General features: G+C 35.3%; 1 protein-coding gene across 3 annotated transcripts in view; it reads right to left on the reverse strand.

The window, feature by feature from the left end:
* PACRG (parkin coregulated) overlaps positions 1 to 14,536 on the reverse strand; it is a 238,624-nt gene that overhangs the window by 104,106 nt on the left and 119,982 nt on the right. For all 3 annotated transcript variants that reach the window (XM_061471417.1, XM_061471415.1, XM_061471416.1), the window contains one exon: positions 1,752 to 1,923. In XM_061471417.1, the coding sequence (XP_061327401.1) occupies positions 1,752 to 1,923 (172 nt within the window). The remainder of the gene's footprint in view (positions 1 to 1,751; positions 1,924 to 14,536) is intronic.

Below are 14,536 nucleotides of genomic sequence, written 5' to 3' on the forward strand. Positions count from 1 at the left end.
ATTGTGGATGCAGCTGAGTCACAGAAATGTATAGCTCTGACTCCTATACTACACAGTCATAGTAAATTTAGAAACTCTTGAAGTACACTTTCAGATTCCTTGAGATGGCAGTGTCTTTTTAATATTAATATGTCTTTGATTAGGAAGAAGCCTTTATCACTGAGAATACTTCAACTCTTCACACATTAAAGTCGATACAGAAGAACCAGCAACTATATTGAGCTAGCAGAATCTTGAATGTGTTCCAGAATAATAAATTATGACTTAATTTAAGAGTCTATATATCAAACCCATACAAATATCCTTACCTAGCAGTCTCTTTCTAATGCTAAATGTTGTGTAACAGCTAAAGCTTCCAGATAATTATTTCTGAGCTAGATTCTGGTCTCAGCAAGACTTTTAAATCCTAGCTGTGTAGCTGCTGTCATAAACTTGATGTCTTTTCCAAAGAAATTATTTAAGCTTTCAAAAAAAAAAAATAATGGTACTACTATAAATATATTTGGATTGTGCTGGAAAAACATATTTAGAGAAAATACATGATTTCTCTATGTGTTCCCTTTTCAGAGAAAAAATCTGTAAGATAGTTTTCGTAAACCTTTCACAAGTGTCACTTTCAGAGTAACCATTCTGAATATTATATATTCCCTCTGACATTTTCAAAATCTACAGATAATGAATTCTATAATTAATCTTTTAAAATGGCAATAAATTGAGTGAACAAAACACAATTCTGACCCTTCCAACATTATTATTTCAGTATTATCAGCCTTAAATGACATTCCCTTTCCCCTTTTCCAAAACTGTATTTGACTCCGTTCTGTGTCACAAATACAATGACTCCATTTTATTCTGTATTAGCATGGATGCTGAATCATCTCACAAAAATAGGAAGGACAGCAATGATACCAATGATACTGAGCAATGCTAAAACAGAAGCCAAGCTTAAAAAATATGAGCATCTAGCAGTACAGGTGTAGCATGCAGACTTAAGAATAATACCTAACTAATAAAGGGTGATGGTTCAGAATCATATCTCCTCAAGACAATGATCTAAAGAAACAGGAAAGGACAAAACAATATGTCTGAAATATGAGGTGTTTCAAAAAAATAAGTTTAGGGGATTTTTAAACTTGGAGTTTTAGTGGTGTTACACTTGTATTAAAAGGAGTTAGTACCTTTCACATATTTTTTCTACAAAGAATTATGTCTGAATATTTAAAATTAATACTTTTAAATGCCAAAATTCTACATACAACATTAGTCAGGCAGAATTTCCAATTTAGACAGATATATGTATATGCAAAGCAATAAGAATGATGATAGAAAAGATATCTAGTAAATAGATATCTGACAACTGTACAATAAATAAAAAGGACAGAAAGAAACATAATTCTGTAAGTTTCATCTGTTCATTCCTCTGTCATTTTAGATGAACTGGTTTATGCAGTAATGGTTTTATATAATATACAAAATCAGGGAAGAAAAAGACACTTCACATTTACAAAGACCAAGACCCACATTTATAATCAAAAAATATTAACCAGACAGTCTATTCTGGATTACTGTATGTACCAGGTGATTGAAAACATAAGCTTCTGTCCTTACACCTTACAATTTACTCACATTTGCAATAATCTCCATGAAACGTACAGTCTGTCATGTTATATTGCTTAATTAGCAACTTATCAAAATCTACACTATAGAAATGCAATTTTATAATTTTTTTTTTATTGCACATATTTACTTACTTTTTATTGGAATAATGAGCTGAGGAATGACAGGAAGAATCTTGTTTCCACCATGTTCCAGCATGTCATGAATTCCTTGACGAGCAAAAAACTCATGTGGAAATGTCATTTCACAAAGGCCATGAAAAAAAATAGGCAGATAGGAATTATAGTCCAGGGTTTCTATCTCTACCTGAAAATACAAAATAAATAAGAAAATAAATGCAATTTCTCAATACTGATACAATATAATCAAGCCAACAACAAATAAGAGAACGAATCCTTTAACCAACAGATATCCAGCATGGCACAAATATAAATATTTTTACAGAATTCCCAGCTTTCTAGAATACTGACCTAATTTTATTTCCTATTAATTTCAGGAGCAAAATTCTAAAGAAATTACATGAGTCTCTACTGTGAAAAAAGGTGGAAAACTTAGGTACCTCTTTCTAATAGGAATCTCCCTCCAATCCTAAAATACAAAGTGTGTTAACCTTCCCAAGTTATAGATTTTGAAAAGGATTTTGCAAACTGCTAGTTTTGCTCCCCTTTCCTTCTCCCACTCACCAGTACCCTGATGTTACACACAGTCAGGATAGCAAGAGAGAACCAGAAGTTTGCTTTCAGCCTGTCAAATACAGCAAAGTGGCTCAACAGCAAAGCACTTTCTCTGAGCAGAATATTAGCCTCAAAATAATTTGGAGATAATAGAATCATAGAATATTTTAGGTTGGAAACGACCTTTAAGATCATTGAGTCCAACTGTTGACATAGCATTGCCAAGGAGAGAGACATTATTGCTCTCTACAACTACCTGAAAGGAGGTTGCAGTGGTTGTCAGTCATTTCCCCCAAGTAAGAAGTGACAGGGTAAGAGGAAATAGCCTCAAGTTGTACCAGGGTAGGTTTAGATTGGATATTAGGAAAAAAAAAATTCATCAAAATCATTGCCAAGCATTGGAACAGGCTGCTCAGGAAAGAGGTTGAGCCATCATCCCTGGAGGTATCTGAAAGATGCGTAAATGTGGCACTTAGGGACATGGTTTGAGACCAAGCCATCTCTTTAGGCATCCATTTCCACCTTTAAAACACTGCTTAGCTGCCATCCTATTTTCCAGTGAGATTATGTTTTGGAACAGGGGAGAAGCTTCCTCCTTCACACCTAACAAGCTTCGGGATTTACACTTCACTGGCAAATCCCATAGTTAGTAACCAGAAGATATATATTCTCTCTTTGCAACCAGGATTCATTTTCCTTCCTGCTTGGCTTTGAGCAGATCTGAATCCTCGCCTTGCACGCCTTAACTACTGACTTGACTGCTTCAATCTTTCATGTTGAAACTGATGCATCCATGATAAATGAAAATTAACTGGAACAGATACTTGAAAGTAAGTCCTTCACATAGGCTGTGAGCATCCCACTATTGGCAGACATAAAGCCATTTACATACTTACATAGTCTCACATACATCGACTGTTAAACTCTTATAGGAGACTAAAAAGAATAATTACTTAACACCTATACACTTATGTAAGTGAAATCAAGTCCCTGCAATGAACCATACAGAAGAAGGAACAAATGAAAGCTAAATTTCCTATTTTCAGAGCACCTCATATGATGGCTTCTCTGTAAATTTTCATCATTGGCTTTTGGTTCACAAGATGCCTTTAGGGTCTATATAGAATCATATGGAATCATAGAATGGTTAGGGTTGGACAGGACCTTAAGATCATCTAGTTTCAAGCCCCCTGCTATGGGTAGGGATGCCTCATCCTACACCATGTTGCTCAAGGCTCTGTCCAACCCGGCCTTGAACACTTGACAAGGATGGAGCATTTACCACTTCTTTGGGCAGCCTGTTCTAGTGCTTCATCACCTTCACAGTAAAGAACTTCTTCCATGTACCTAACCTGAACTCCCCTGTTTAAGTTTAATATTCCAGGGTCAATTCTTTAGAAAGTTTGAAAATATCTATACTGAGCAACCATGTACGAAAATCTTTCCAAAACAAGAATCAGAAGACATTTAAATCCATTAACTGATAGATTTTGTATTTCTTGAGGGCAATCAGCATTACACAGACAATACTTGCGAAATGCAAAAGAAGTCTGACCTCAAAGTCACTAAGAACAGAAAACAACAGTACAACTACAAACTTCCGGTGACAAGCCTAAGTCTGAGTAGTTCATTACAGCAAGAAACCTCTATCAGGTAAGAAGTGGCTAAGCAGACATAAAATATTGACAAAAAAAGCAGGATCAAATGCAGCAATTTTTTCCTGTTCTCTGTCCATAGGCCAATAAGATGTCCTTTTTATAGTTTAATTTGTTGTTTATAAGATTATCAGATTGCACTTTTTGTCACTGAATCCTCTCATTTCAGAAAATCAAAACCAAAATCTGCAACAGCTACTTGCGTCTGGGGAAAGGTTTAGATATGAAAGACAGAGATACAATTAGTAATGCATGTGGTTTTCATAAAACTTGGGGTGTGGCTTCATAAGGAAAAACACCTTTAGCAGATGATGTCCTTTTGTTTATTTAAGAAATCATTCCTTCCATGGATTTTTGACAACTCTTTCAAAACTACAAACTATTTCCATGGAAAAATATCCTTGATGTATACACATCCATGTTAGATTCCTGAATCAGGATTTGCAACTGTTATGCTCAAAACACATACAGTGTAATCTCTGCTAACACCCCCCCCAACTGTATCTACCAGTTATCTTTTCTGAAAGACGTGGTATTTCTGTTACTCTGAGCAATTTTTCTCAGCTGTTTTTTGCCCTTGAAATATGCTTTTTCTCTTTCAGATATAAATAAAGCATATGTGTTCAAAAGCTTGTCAGTGTTTTTCAATTATTATAACCGGTCAATAAAAGATATTACCTGCATCTAGCAGCTCTGTCTTAGAGTTAGACATTACGCATACGTAGAAATAATATAATAACTTTAAGCTGTATACGATTTCTGGGTTTAAAAACAAATCTGATTTTTACATGACACAAAAGCCTTATTACGAAAAAGATCTCTACAAAATATGACAAGCTGTAGATCATAAAGCATTTGTGTGTACTCCTTGCTTCTCAGTTAGATCCAAAGCCCTAAGTGGATGGCAACTGGCATGGCTCTGAAAAGGAATCTGATTTCTAACTCATTTCTTCAAGTGTCAGCTGTCCAGCAATACAGCCAATTTTACTTAGCATTTTGTGCTCTATAATAACTCCCACAACATGGAAGCCAGAAATATTTTGCCTCACATTCTATGGTGCGAAACCCTTTCCTTCTGTGTTTACTATTTAGCTTTTAAAAGCAGCTATTATACAGCTGTTCTGAGAAAAATGTGATTTTTCTGTTTACACCCACAAAAACTCTTTTGTTTTCCACATCCACCTACAAAAATGCTGATTAAAGACCGAATTCTTGGCAAAATTTGTCCACATGTGACAATAAAGCTTTAACCATGGATGCTAAAAAATCTCACAATAATTATGAACTTCTGTACTAATGGTTTGTAAATTGTGATAACTCAGCTTCTGAATTTTCAGTAAATAGGTCAAGCAATAAAAATTGATATATTACTATAAAGTATGACCACACAACAAAACCAACTGTATTGTAATCAGCAAAATGTTCTGTTTCATTAAATTTCCATACTATTTATGCTCTCTAGGTGAAAAAGAAACAAAATACAGTTCATAATTGTTGTTTTATCAATATGTATAACCAATGCACAAGATGGGAGGAAAATGATTGCAGTATCACAGTTAATTTGTCCAGCAGAAAATCTGTTCCTATGAAGCAACTCATACTGAGAGGCAAGACTGCTGAGAAAACGAAAACCAATGTAAAGAGTCTGGATTGTATAGAGCAAAAATAAGCTTTGTGGCTAATCTGCCTATTTGCTGAAGAAACCAAGGTATTTGAGAGAACTCGAGGTAAAGACATTTTACAATAAGGATGTAATTCGCCTTTCTTAATTAATCATATTTTAAGTAATCTGGTAATCTATAAGGCAAACACAAGTTTTAGAAGCTAGTGTTTAAGATACATAATTTTCTATCCCATTTCACACAACTGATTAAATAATATTATGTCTTTGATATGATTATCCAAAAATTGGATTTGATCTCCTAGAAACATTACATATAACTGCTTATGTACTCATTTAATGTCTTTATCTAAGACATTAAAATTAGGTATAATAAAAGAAGCTCTGGATTTGCAGGTTTGATAAGGAAAACCAGGTGTTTTTGTGAGGACTGTTAAGATTTCATGAGGATTATATGGTTCCTTTTAAGATCTGCTTTCATCTCTGTATTCAAGGCTCTTGTCTCTTAATTCATAGTGGGATCTTAGTTTTAATCTTCACTATGGAGCAAGTAATGCTCACTAGACTTGATTAAATGGAGTGTTTAATATGGTAACTTTGCTTATGGTACAAAGCTTAATTCTTCATTTAGTCCCTCCAAGTTTTCCAGCAAGTATTACTCTCTTTTTAGTCCTATTGCTCTTTTAAATGAAGCTGGAATACAGTAACTTTTAAGTCTGAAAACACTGACTATGGTATGAAAACACTGACTATGGTGTGAAAAATTCTCAGCTATGATGCGTACCTTAAAGTAAATGTAGTTCTAAACAAATTTCTCATTCTAATTTTAGGTGCATATAATTGGTAATTATTTTCCAGCTATTATTTCTACCTGCTCAATGATTTTCCTTCTACATATATCTCCAAACTGAAGCAAAAGAACTCCTTACCCCTGCAGACTAATTGCCTTCTCTCAACTGACACTGCTGCCTGACCCATGTGGATTATTTTCAAATTCTGGGGAAACACTCTAATAAAAAGCATCCACTTACTTTTGGCTCATGCTTGATATGTATGGAGGAGAAACATTCCTGAACCAGAAATATTTGATCAAAATTATCTGGCAATATGGCAAAACTATTCACAGTCCACTGTAAGCAACAATGGTTAGAACTGGATATGATCTCTGGATAGAACTCTGAAAAACAAATTCTCCAATTTATGGCATTACAGCAGACATACTACACAGATATTATTTGGAGAACAACTGCTACTAGCAGCAGTGATGGTCCTGCATATGAAAAAGAAAACATTTTATTTCCAATTGCCACACCTGAAGGTGATAATCTAATCTTACTAGGGTTAAAGAAGTGAGGAAAACTAATAGTCAACAAGGTCATATTATTCCCCAAGTAACTAGATGATCAGTGATTCCCTGAGAAATGGGGGCAAGGTGAAAAAAGATACAAATTTGTGTAAACCTCTCCCCAGCTAGACAGTAAAAAAAACAACAATGTGAAATATCTTCCTATCAATGCAACCTAAGAATTAATTCTTATTTAACAAAGGATTCTCATTTACACGTGTGAATTGCTAACAGTCTGTGCGTTGCCATCCAGAAGATAATCTAGGACATTTCAGGGGGGGAGGGGATTCCATTCTTGCATTTTCATAAATCTTTTTCATTGTACTACCTGGATTTAGATTTTGTAAATATATACTTTGCTGATTATACAGATCAGGCAGGTCTTGCCAATATAGAGGAGGATCAGCATATCAGACAACAAAAACCAGGATGAAACAAACACTCCCTAGATTATGACATGCAATTTTAATGGGGCAGACTAATAGCAAGGATTTCTGCTATAGTATAAGAGTTCATCAGTGTAACACAGTAAGAAAGTAAAAAGAGTTGAACCGAATAATTAATCATTATGAGCCACCAATATGATGCAGATGCAAATAGGGAAAATATTATTTAAAATGCATAAGGTATGCACGGTACAGATAGGAAAGCATGAGTGCTACCACACAAGGCAGCTGTGAGAGTTTATCTGTTATCATCAATTTGCCCTAATGTAAAATATCCAGATTTTATTCTCATTTATTTTTCATTGGAAATAACAGGGACAAACTGATACATAGAAATACTCCAAACTGAAAAAAAAAAAAAAAAGAAAAAAAGGAAATTAAGTGTTACTTTGTTCTTATTTGTTTGGATTCTGATCACATTAGATTATCTCAGTCAACCGATTTCCAAAAAAAGCATGTAAAATACACTATTCTTCTAATAGGGCAAATAGCTATAGACTATGCTTAAAGGATTGCTTTCTCTCAATTGAATGGAAGCATTATAAATAGAAGATGAATGCACCCTGAGAAAAGTGGTCTCTAAACATGATTCTGACAGATGTGAAACATACTTGTGAATTCTGTAAAGCAAATAATGGACCACACGATAACCTCAGTGGCAGACAAAAGTACCTCCACTACTTCAGAATGTATGCTTATCTATTTATATTTTTCTTGCTGTTTGAAGACTTGCTGACACCTTGTCAGCCACACCCAACAGTCCCATTTTTTTTCTTTACATTACTTATTAGTATGTTGTAAGAGTTCCATAAGTAAAATAAATGTGTAACTTCAAATTAAGACAGAGAGGCATTATTTCTCTACATTTTGTTATTCTTTCTTATTTGCAATTGCCTAATACGAGCATGACATTACATGTAAAGATAATTTGCAATTATGATAGTTGTGAAATATTATATGTAGTATATACACCTACTTTGAGAGGTGAGTGGGAATTAATAACTCCTCAGGGGTCCATAGCCCATGGTAGATTAAGTTCCACTCTCAGCTGCAACATCTGAGAAATCCCTTACAGCTGCGCTTGAGCATCAGCAAGAAGCAGAGGACAAACTCTGTTGCTTCACTATCGAATGCACACAGGATTATCATTGTTAAGAAGAAATTTTCAGTTTTGTACACACTTAATTAGACACCAGTTATCACCTGCTCTCTGGAAAGGAAAGCAAAGAGGACAATCCTGTCCCAGTAATAGGCAAGGGAAGGAGGCTAGGTAGAGATTAATCCTGCCCCCCTTCAAGGCAGTTTGAAAGCAGGTGTACAATAAGGAGGTGGCAGCAAGACTTTCACTACCTTGTTGAGGAAGACAGATTGGTCTTAAATTTATTTACTTCATGCAATATGGATTTCATTTTAAATTTTATCAGAAGAAGAGTGAATCAATTTGTCCATACCAACAAAAACATATACAATGCAGTCTGCCAGTACAGAACTAATTTGGAATTGACTTTTTGGAAAAAATATTTATCTTTAGTTCCAAGAATTTTTTTTTTTTTTTTACCATTCTGATAAGATGAAACTTAACACTCTTATGCTATTTTTTAAGAACTAATTGTGAAGGTAAATAAGGACAGAATGTCAATTGATTCTATCCCATTTGGAAAGCTAGTGTCCAAATAGTTGTTTTCTTTCTTTTCTTTTTTTTTGGTATTAATTTCTGTTCCCTTTGCCAATCATGTAAAGCTGTCTGTCAAATTAACTTGAACATTTTTTTTTGTTTTAATAACATAAAATTAAAAATTAGAGATAAACATTGGAATAAAAGAAAAAAATGTCTGTGGGAAAACTTAAGAACAACTATCTGAAGATTTACTTTTTTTAATAATTAAATCACAGCACAAAATACTAGAAAACCTTCTATAATGTAATGTACAACTAGAATTGTCCATCCAATTTTGTTATAAGTTTCAGACATACACATAGTGAAAAACTGGCAGTTTTACGGCTTTAGAAATTGGGGAAGCTTGTAAAACATGTCACTACATGTTATCATATGTGTTTTCACACACAGCATTTTTTAAAATGTAATAAAAATGATGAAACCAAATGGCTGAAAGGCAAATTAGAATAGTGATTTTTCTACCTTAAGGGCATTCTACAAGACTGTTCTCTCAGTTTCTGACTCTTGACTTTCCTGTAGGCAGGGAAGTGGGTAGAATGGCCATAATAAATAGAATAAAATAGTGGTACTGGGTTCATTCTCCCCAAAAGCAAAGTAGAAAAGATTTTTTTTTTAAGCATTTAAGGTGAGTCTACATTAATATATTACTTTGGAGACATTGTGCAATTTCAAAGTTGATCAAAACAGGGAATAGTTGCATTTTGCAACAAGAGGAAACTTGAAGCAAGTGCATTTCTGTATATGAATGTTTAAGCTATTTTTTAAAGTCTTTCCCATTATTCCTTTATTCTGAGCAAAGTAAAGGGGTTACTGATGGTTCCCTGCAGGAACAGATATGTTAAAGTCTTGCTCACAAATTCAAAAAATGTACTGCTGTGGGGGATTTCTGAGTATTGTCAGAGGAAAAAAAAATCATAACTATGCTACACCTGTTCCAACATGAAGGTTTTTAGGTTATATTTCTATACCAATAACATTAGAAAAATCTTCCCTCACATTTTACTAATCTCCAAAGATGTAACTGTGTATTTGCGGATAACATCATCATTAAGCAAGAAAAACTGTACAAACCAGGAAAGAAGACATAGTCCACAGTGTGATCATTCATTTCTTATTATATAGTTAATCTTATTGATTTTAAACATCATTTGGATACTATCTCTTAATGAGAACAACCTACTTTTTACATTTTCAAAAAGAATCTATACTTCTTAGAAGTATAATGAGAATTTTACATGCATAAGAGCCCAGTGACTAAACTGGTTGTCTCATAAACTCAGCAACAACTGAGAAGCTGGTTTAAAACAGTAAACTAAAATTTTTGTAGGTCTCTTGCTCTTATGAAATAGCCTTGCTAGACACAGAGCAGAAATCTGTACTTTGCAGGTTCAGCTTGCTGAAAGCAATCTAAGGCACTGTTTTAAGTTAACAAAAAATAATAGATGAAGGATATCTGGGTCCATAGATATTGCATTAGGATTTCAAAAAGCTTTCAATAGATTCTTTTTCAGGAGATTATTAAGTTAGTAGCCACAGGAGGCTAAATGAAGTCCTTTCATCAATTAAAAGCTGGTTATAGTAGTTGGAGCAAAAGGCTAATGACGGAGTGCCCTGGGAATTAGCAGAAATGATCCTGTGGCCTGTATGTTATTACAGGCCACAACAATTTAAAATTAAAAGTATTACTCAGAATCATAGAAATTATGGAATATTGCAAGGAACTGAAATTTGCAGACAAACTTATTTACCAATGTGATAAAGACAGAATGCAAGATGGAAAAGTGAAAAGTATAGATTACTTTCACAATTTATAATGCTGCAGCTTCTGGTAATTGAATCAATTAATATTAAGGCCAAATCAATTTGATAACTATGCAAACATATAGGAAAGATGGTTCTTATCTCAAAGACCTAGTCTGATTTGTAAAAAGCCCAACCTCAGGCAAAGTTCAACAACATAGGCAATATTAAGAAAGACTACTTTCTCATATGGGTACTTCCTTGAATCTATGATTTTAAAGCAATTTAAAAATTAACAATTTTTAAGATTCAATTTTTGTGATACTTTTTTTCTAATTGCCACCATCTTGAAACTTCTGAAAGCCATAAAACATTCTGAATTGTGGAATATCATTTTCTCAAAGTGATTATACACAGTGTCAGCCAAGGAAAGAAGACTAAGATTTTTACAGACTGTGGTAACACCATCTTCTCCAAGAGTTTCGGGGAGAAGTTCATTAAGTTCTCATAAAAAATGAAGCTTATTTGGGAGGAAAGTGGGGCCAGTGAGAACAGTTCTCTGTCTTTAGGTCCAGGGGCTCCCCTTGCAAGACATGCTCTGTTTGCACTGTCAGTAGAATGAGGTCCTGCTTTGCATATTCTCTTCCAGGAGGAAGTTTGCCACAGAAGGTCAGGTTATCCTCTGGTGACTCATTCCAGTTTTACTAATGCCATTTGGTCCTGAAATGTCCCATACTAGCCTACTTAGAAGTTCTTGACTGGAGCTAAATACAAGTTTCTGCTTACTGAATAGAATTATGTGAGCTGTCACAAAGAAGAGTGCTCCTCATAGAAGGTTGGTGGGCAACTTCAACTGATTTTGGATGAATTTAAGTTTGCTACTTTTGATTATACCCCCTCCACAATTAATCCTTTGGACACAGAAGCTGAGATCTACAATATTTTAAATGCATATACGAAAATCAAAATTATATATAGCACAGCTTCAGATGAGGGAATAATATGTGACAGCAAATTGTGTTACGTAAAATATGGCAAAGCAAGTCATTACTATCAATGCATTTGCTGAACTTACTCCTAAAAGAAAATCAACACAACAATATCAGTTTAAAAATCAAAACACTGACATGTAGTCAATCTCTTGCCAGACTTAACTATTCAATTTTTAAAATCAAGTCATAAATATAGACACACAAGCTAGTGAATGCTACTCCACTTCCTAGAAGCCCTAACATGGGGCTCCTGATACTTATTTTCATACTAATTAAACTTAACAAAAGAACAAATACATGTAAAGGTGACCCCATCATGCAGGACTTCTAATTATGTATCTCTAGAGATAGCGTAACTATATAACAAACCAAATTTCAACTGAGTTCAAGAAACTGTTTAGTTTGCATCCTGTGCAGTTTGCTCAGTATAGGTATTTTAATGGCATTTCATGTAAAAAGGCATCACAGTAATGTTTAATACTATTTTGGATATTACATATGGTGAAATATATAAAAGCTCTTATCTTTCATGAGGGTGGATAAGGTTATTCCAGTAACTGGAATATTTTAAGATGTGTGCCTCTTTAACATCTGAATTCTTCACTTTCCTGGAATCGATTATAGACACTGGAAGAAATGCATTTCCATTAAGGTGAAGTCAAGCATACATAAAAAGTGCCTGACCTACCATGTGGCTTCTTCAGAACCACAGTAACTAGATTAACCTCTGTACTGATCAACAGGATCTCTTAAAGGGGGAAACTTTGGTTAAACCCTTACTGATATTTAAGACCAAGTGATTTTCAGAAAGTGCCAAGAAGCTGTAAGGGGTCTGTGGCATATGATGGTAAAGTAATTGTATAACTGATCGTCTCTCAAATGACAACTCTTCTAAATCATTCCCCAACTTTTAAAGTGATATAGTGGTACATCCGTTTGGAAATCTGTTCCATCCATTGGCCTAATAGTCCCATTTCGTTCAATTTCCCACACATAAAGATTACATTCTTCCCAAATGAAAAGCAATGTCTGAACATTTCCAGGCAACAATCCAGAATTCAGAAAGATACTAAAATACATTGCATTATACACCGGGACAGTTACTATGAATGCTGTATATCTAGGCGAGGAATTCTTGCATCTTGCCAACAAAGAAGTTATGCAATCAAATCTTCTGAGACAAGCTGAAGAAAGCAGGACCAAAATGTGTGAATCTTCATTAACTGCAGCAATAATACAGAGGAAAATCAAAACATTCTCACTGACTGTAACTGTGTCTGAGAAGAAGCATGGACCAAGATCAGTTTTGGACTAGAGGAGTGTCAAAAAAAAAGGGGTTAACCACCAGAAATGCTTTGTCCCATGGTCTCCAAGGATCATGGGTGATGGCTCTGAAGTTACTTCACACTTTTCAGTCATGGTCTGGTGCAATTAAATACTTAAGACAATATGCTAGCAATGCTGAAACATCCCCAGAGGTAAACTGCAGACAGATGAATCAAATACTAAAAGAGCCAACCCCATTGTCAAAACCTCAGAAATAGAAGGGAATACTGCACCACCTGCTGGCTGATATCAAACATATGAAGGTGTGTCCTAGGTTTAGCAGTAGCAGTCATTTTTTCTCTTTCTTAGTAGCTGGTGCAGTGCTGTGTTGTTGACTTTCAGCCTGGGAACAGCGCTGATAACACTGATGTTTTTAGTTACTGCTCAAATGTTTGGTCTGGCCAAGGACTTTGTGAGTCTCATGATCTGCCAGGGAGGAGGAGAAGCCGGGACAAAGCAGAGACAGGACACCTGACCCAAACTAACCAAAAAGGTATTCCATACCACAGCACATCACGCCTGGGATGTAACTGGGAGTTACCCGGAAAGGCACTCACTGCTCGGTCAGGCTTGTTTTGGCGGGTGGTATCGTATTCTCTTCCCTTGTTATTTCTCTTATCATTACTATTATTGGTGGTAGCAGTGGTGATTTCTGTTATACCTTAGTTACTGGACTGTTCTTAACCCATGGGAGTTACATTCTTTTGATTCTCCTCCCGATCCCTCTGGGAGCAGGGCGAGGAAGGGAAGAAAGATGCAGGGGAGAGAGAAACCGCATGGCTGACTTGCTGACAGGCTTAAACCACAACAGTTCTTCTTGGCGCCCAACACAGATAACAACAGATCTGACCAGAGTGTGTCTAATTTTATTTGTGATAAGCATTCATTGTTTTGGATTAATAGTCACTCGTCACAATGCTGATTTATTGGCTCTCAAAGTTGTTGCTTTTGATCTCACAGTTTCAGCATGTTGTGACTTACTTGCAGTTGGTATTTGCTGTGTTAGTGTTTATTGGCTGGGGGCCTTGGGCTAAGGTTCTTGTCTCATTGTACTTTACGGTAATGACTTGTAATACAACAGAATCATTGATCATGAAACTGATCTGGCTTATGTTCCCAGTGTGGTCACCACCTTTATACTTTGGGAGGTATATAATAGAAGTGCTTAGCAATTACACATCTTTTTTCTCCTTCTCAGGTGGTCAACCTGTAAAGGAGACATTCTCTTACTCTCCCAGCAGCAACACCCCCCCCCCCCCCCCCCCCCCCGACAGTTTACAGAATCGTTTGAGAGTTTTGAAGTTTTGAATGGCCTTTTAATACTATTGAGACCTGTTTGCTGACTGTGATGGGGATCACCATGTTGGCATGCATACAGAGTGTGTTTTGCCCATGACCATTTTGTCTAATTTCAAGAGTTAAGCAGAGTCAGGTTTGGGCCT

Source organism: Pezoporus flaviventris, unplaced genomic scaffold (genome assembly GCF_033815535.1).
Source record: "Pezoporus flaviventris isolate CSIRO_AGI_PZ_B2104156 unplaced genomic scaffold, CSIRO_AGI_Pfla_v1 ptg000066l, whole genome shotgun sequence".
Taxonomy (NCBI): domain Eukaryota; kingdom Metazoa; phylum Chordata; class Aves; order Psittaciformes; family Psittacidae; genus Pezoporus; species Pezoporus flaviventris.